The sequence below is a fragment of the Saccopteryx leptura genome, chromosome 1 (genome assembly GCF_036850995.1).
Source record: "Saccopteryx leptura isolate mSacLep1 chromosome 1, mSacLep1_pri_phased_curated, whole genome shotgun sequence".
Taxonomy (NCBI): domain Eukaryota; kingdom Metazoa; phylum Chordata; class Mammalia; order Chiroptera; family Emballonuridae; genus Saccopteryx; species Saccopteryx leptura.
The window spans coordinates 1,980,182-1,986,013 of NC_089503.1; the positions used below are offsets into that span (position 1 = coordinate 1,980,182).

The 5,832-nt window shown below is 67.3% G+C and overlaps 1 protein-coding gene across 1 annotated transcript in view; it reads right to left on the reverse strand.

Annotated features, from left to right (window-relative positions):
* Positions 1–2,169: 2,169 nt before the first annotated feature.
* Positions 2,170–5,832, reverse strand: part of LOC136387876 (collagen alpha-1(I) chain-like) — a 23,472-nt gene continuing 19,809 nt past the window's right edge. The window contains exons 13-15 of the mRNA XM_066359993.1: positions 4,499–4,698; positions 4,260–4,350; positions 2,170–2,410 (exon numbers count right to left, since the gene is read on the reverse strand). Coding sequence (XP_066216090.1) covers positions 2,170–2,410; positions 4,260–4,350; positions 4,499–4,698 — 532 coding nt within the window. The remainder of the gene's footprint in view (positions 2,411–4,259; positions 4,351–4,498; positions 4,699–5,832) is intronic.

Here is a 5,832-nt window from a genome sequence, read left to right on the forward strand (position 1 = left end):
ACTTCTGTCCTGAGAGTCGGGGACCCTGGTCCTGGGCCCCTCCCAGCCCAATCGGAACGGTTCTCTCATTCTCGGCACTTGTGCTGCTGAGAGACCCCAATGGGGGGACCCGCTCCAGAGCCTGCCCGCCTCCAGTTTTCTGCAAGGGGGTCCCCCTGGCCGTCCTCTCCTCTGGCTTCTTCATGCTGACACCCCGTCCACCACACCGTCCTACCACACGGATCACGCCCACACCACGGAGCCCGTCCCTGACCCACAGGGCCCGCTGGCCACCTCCGTCTCGGCGAGCGAGCGAGCCAGCCAGACCGGGTAACAGCCAGACCACACGTCCGGAGGCCCCTCCACCTCTGCACATAGCAGGCCGTGTCCCCGTCTCCACCAGACCCCCAGAGGGGTCCCCGTTCCCAGGTGAGATTGGGAACAGGTACCAGGAGGCCCGGGGGGTATGTATGAGACGGAGACGCCGGAGGAGGGAGCGCAGTGGGAGCCGGGACCAGGTGGCCCTGACCCTCGGGCGGCCGCTGCCTCGCTCTCTGCCCGGCCAGGCAGGGTCCTTGAGCAGGTGGGGTCTGGAGCCCCCGCCCCAGTGGCCAGGGGTCTGTTGTATACAGCAGAGGCGCTCGTCGAACGAGCAGACGGATGAACAGAGGAAGGAATGGAGGCACTGATGGGCTGGCGCTGTCGGAAAGCAGGAGCATACAGCCCGATCTCTCCCCGGGACAGCGGTGCCGTCCTGGTCCAGGTTCCGAGAAGGAACGAAGGCCCTTCCCGCTCCGGCCACGGCCATTCTTCCCGGCCCCCCTTCTGGAATCATCTGGCAGTTCTTTTTTTTTTTTTTTATAAAACACATATTTCCGACATCCCAGCTCAGGCCCCTGAGTGGGAGCCTCAGCAGATGGGCCAGAGGCCTGGATACTCTCCCACACCCCCAGATGCATAAGCCCACCGCGGCCTCACAACAGCGTCCACCAGGGACGCCGACCTCGGCCAGGAAAGTGTCAGAGCCACCGGCCACCTGCCTGGGGCCCCCCGCTCCTGGGCCCTGTCCATTCTCCTTGGCAGCCCTCGCCCCGGACAGGACATTCCTGAAAGCTGAGGCTACACGTCGGGGGCTTTGGAGCTGGGAGAGGACGGGCAGGCCCACGGTGGCCTGGTGGACGCTCCTTCTCTGCCTCGTACCCCCCCCTCTCCCCCTGCCCCTCGGGGTCGGGGGGCCTGGGAGATGGGGCACACGTCCGGCTTCCCTTCCCACCGTCCACGCCAGGGCCTGTCCGCCCTGGTCTCTGTCCCTCTGAGACCCGCTCTCTTCCTGTCACCCCGCACGCTCAAGGCCTGATTGGGGCAGCGGCCCTGGGAACACTCAGGCCCCGGTCAGAGTGGCCTCCAGTGGTGGGGGACGCTTTCCTCCTCTCCTGCCCCCCCCCAGGTCCCGGAGTGGGGGTCCGCCTTTGGCATCGACCGTCCCCTTTGAGTCTGTTCTCCCAGCCAGACCACAGGCTCCCCGAGGCAGAGAGGAGGGGGCCCGGAGGGAGCCCCCAGGGTGGGCAGAGTGCAAGCGTCAGTCCCACCAGCAAAGACCAAGAGGCCACCTCGTGGGGATGGGAGAAAGGCTGGTCAGAGAGCAGAGGGGGAGAGAGATGAGGGCCAGCGAGGACCAGGCCTGAGGACGTGTCGTCCCCGTCCCCCCACAGGGTAGATGTGACCATGGAATGGCGGCGTCCCAGGACGTGTGAGCAGGCCTGACGTGCCACGTCTGAGTCTGGCCATGGACGTCTCCAGAGCGTCCTCCTCTTTCAGGCCCCCTGACCTGCTGGAAGGAGAGGATGCCCGCCCCCTCGCAGGCTCGGAGGCATGGGGGCACGGGGCGTGGGAGCTGGTCCCGCAGACGCTGCCGCCCTGCGTGGCCGCCCTCCCCGCGCAGTGACAGCAGAGGACACAGTGGGGACAGGACTGAACCACACTGGAGGTGGGAGGGGCAGCTGAGGGGTGACTGTGGTTTGGAGGTCACCAGTCCCTGTGGCAGTGTGGGTCTGAGCGTAGCAACCTCGTCTGGGACTTCGACTTGCCTGGGCCCATGGACCCACTGAATGTCGGGGTCCTGAGGGTCAGGGTTCTGGGTAAGTCTCAGTGTCCCGGGTGTCAGGGTCCTGAGTCTCAGGGTCCTGGGTCTCAGGGTCCTGAGTGGGTCTCAGGGTCCTGGGCATCAGGGTCCTGAGTCTTAGGGTCCTGGGTCTCAGCGTCCTGGGTCTCGGGGTCCTGGGCGTCAGGGTCCTGAGTCTTGGGGTCCTGAGTCTCAGGGTCCTGGGTCTCAGGGTCCTGGGCGTCAGGGTCCTGAGTCTTGGGGTCCTGAGTCTTGGGGTCCTGAGTCTCGGGGTCCTGGGTCTCAGGGTCCTGGGTGAGTCTCGGGGTCCTGGGTCTCAGGGTCCTGGGTGAGTCTCAGGGTCCTGGGTCTCAGGGTCCTGGGTCTCAGGGTCCTGGGCGTCAGGGTCCTGAGTCTCAGGGTCCTGGGTGAGTCTCAGGGTCCTGGGTGAGTCTCAGGGTCCTGGGTGAGTCTCAGGGTCCTGGGTGTCAGGGTCCTGGGTGTGAGGGCGCCAGGAGGACGCAGAGCAGGAGGGTGTGCGGGTGGGGGTCCCGAGGAGCCGGGTGGTGGTACGTGGCCTCGAGTCTTTGTCTCAGGAACACCCAGGACCTGTCCTTTATCTCACCCCTCACACCACATATTTGCAGAAAGAAATCATTGCTCCACGGAGGCGGTTTTCCATCTGGGCTTTGTTGATGAGCTTTTTGGAGGAAAGTTCTGCGTTAACTCACGTCCCTCCCCAAGCTCATGCGGGGACAATTAGGGGAGGCAGGGGGATGGTGGGGCAGGGCGGGGGGAGGGGAGCGGCTCGAGCCTGGGCACACGCCATCCCCCCTTCCCTCGCTGGCGCCCCCCAGCCCCCCACCCTGCATTCCAGGATGCCGGCGTGACTGTGGGTCAGGGGTCTGGATTCCTGAGGCCGGGGATCGGGGTGGGCGGACGGGGGCGTCTGCGCACGTGCAGCCCCTGCGGGCCCCTCTCCAGGGCCCGCTCTCTCATCCGGCCCTGGCTAAGCTGTTTCCCACACTGCGTTCCCAGAACTCAGCCCCCCAACTCCATCCATCAAGCCGGCTGAGGAAATGCCGCTGACATCCCACCCGGGCTCTGGGGCCTCTCCCCCCCCATTCCTGAGCTCGACTGTTGGCTCAGCGCGAGCCCCCGGCGGAGGCCTCACTCGCAGCTCCTCGCCCCGGCCCTGCATGGAATTTTCTTATCTTCCTTCCTTCTTTGGGGCTCTTCAGAGCACCCCGGGGTCTCACAGCTCTGCCTGCCTGACCCCCCCCCGCCCCCAACCCCCGTTCTATCCCCGAAGCAGACTCCCCAGTCTTTTCTGGTGACGCTTCTTAGAAAGGTGACTGTCACGGGCTGAATTCTGTCCCACCTTCTCTCCCCCCCTGCCCCGCCCCAACCACCAAATTCAAAGGTGGGAGTTCTGACCTTCCAGGGCTTCAGAGTGTGAGGGCGTGTGGGGATGGGTCTCTAAACGTGTGGTTTGCGGTCAGCCGAGGTCACTAGGGTAGGTCCTCATCCAGTGTGACCAGGACACAGACACGCCATGGGGGGGGCACGAGCACGGAGGGGGACACAGAGAGAGGGGACACAGAGAGAGAGGGGATACAGGGAGAGGGGACACAGAGGGAGGACGGTCGTCTCCATGCCGAGGGCTGAGGGCTCAGGAAGACCCCCGCCCTGCCGACGCCCGGGTTGTGGACCCCCAGCCTCCAGGGCGGGGACGGTACATCCCTGTGTGTGTTGAGCCCCCGTCTGTGGTGTCTTGTTAAGGCGCTCTAAGCTGCCTCACACAGGGACGCTCCTGCCCTGCCTCGGTTTCCCCTGGCCTGTCACCTCCTTCCCCAGGAAGCGGAAGGGTCTCTCTTATCCGACGCCCTCTGCACAGGAACCCCTGCCCTCAGAGGGCTCCTGGTGAGCCTTGCTGTGGGGCCTCCCGGGCCCCTCCCTGCTCCGAGGGCTCTCTGATCCTGGGACGGCCCCCTCCCCTGCCCTCCTCCCCCCGAAACCCAGGGTCCCACTCATTCAGCTGGGCCCTGGGGGGTGGTGGCGCGGGCCCCTGTTTAAGGTGCACAACACTCAAAATCACCTTCTGCAGCCTGCACCCCGGGGGAGGGTCTGCGGCCTCCTCCTTGGACATCCTGGGGTGGCCGCTGGCTGTCCCACACACCCCGAGTCCTCCAGCCTGGTGACCCCAGCACCTCGTGGGCTGCTGACGACGGAGAGTGGCTCCCTGTCAGGTAGCACTGGCTGGCCGGGACCTGCGGGCCAGGGGACCCTGGGAGGCCGGGGGGGGGGGCGGTCTCCGGGCAGCTGGTCTTGGGACCTTGGAGGTGTCCCTGCTTGTCGGTCTCCCTGTCTGCCCTCTTCTCCGCCCTCCCCCCAGGGAAGCCGGCCCTGGCCGCTCACTGGTCCCCCCGGCACTGGCTCGGGACTGGACCGACTGGGGTGCGGACGGACGCACAGGATGGCCCGGGAAGCCGTCCAGCCTGATGCCCACCGCCCGGGGCTGCCCTGCACTGTCCACGCTGCTCCCGGCTCCGTCCCCATCTGTTCCTGTGCCTGACCGAGTACGCTCCCCTCGATAGAGGTTCTGGGCGCCCAGGGGCCTGTGTGGGGGCCGGCCTGCCTCTGCCAGGTCTCCCGGGCACCCCACCCGAGACACCCACGCTCCCACCGGTGCCCGCCAACGGGACAGAGGTAGAGGCCTCTGCCAGGTCTCCCGGGCACCCCACCCGAGACACCCACGCTCCCACCGGTGCCCGCTAACGGGACAGAGGTAGAGGCCTCTGCCAGGTCTCCCGGGCACCCCACCCGAGACACCCACGCTCCCACCGGTGCCCGCCAACGGGACAGAGGTAGAGGCCTCTGCCAGGTCTCCCGGGCACCCCACCCGAGACACCCACGCTCCCACCGGTGCCCGCTAACGGGACAGAGGTAGAGGCCTCTGCCAGGTCTCCCGGGCACCCCACCCGAGACACCCACGCTCCCACCGGTGCCCGCTAACGGGACAGAGGTAGAGGCCTCTGCCAGGTCTCCCGGGCACCCCACCCGAGACACCCACGCTCCCACCGGTGCCCGCCAACGGGACAGAGGTAGAGGCCTCTGCCAGGTCTCCCGGGCACCCCACCCGAGACACCCACGCTCCCACCGGTGCCCGCCAACGGGACAGAGGTAGAGGCTGGCCTCCCCGCGTGGAGTGCCCGCATGTCCCCGAGCTGAGCTCTCCCGGCCCGGCCCCTCTCCTGGGACTCCCCCCGGAATCCTGGCTGCTCCGGCCATCCCTGAGGGCCCCTTGGTGGGTCTTCTCGGCCGTGCCACGGCCGTCTCACGCACGATCTGGGCACCAGGGTCAGGGGTTGTGCCGGAGGACGTTGGCTCTGTGCCAGGGTTTAGAGTCAAGGCTGCCCAGGCATCGGCCGGCCGCTGACCAAGCCTTTGCTGACCACTCGCACCCGACACACAGTCCCCCTGGGCTAGAGAGGGAAGACCTTGGGGAGAGAAGCATGAGTCTGGGGCCTCAAGCAGCAGCCTGGCCTGCTGGGCACCGGGGCCCGGCCTGGGGCGCCCAGAGCTTGGCTGGAGTGTCTGCAGAGGCGAGAGGCCCAGCCCCAGCCGCTGGGAGCGTTCCCAGGATGCAGGGAGCCCCTGGCCGCCGCGGCAGAGCCAGGCCCCTGCGCTGGAGGCTGGCAGGCCGCAGCTAGGCCGAGGGCAGGAGGCCCCGCTCCGGGTAACCACGGGGC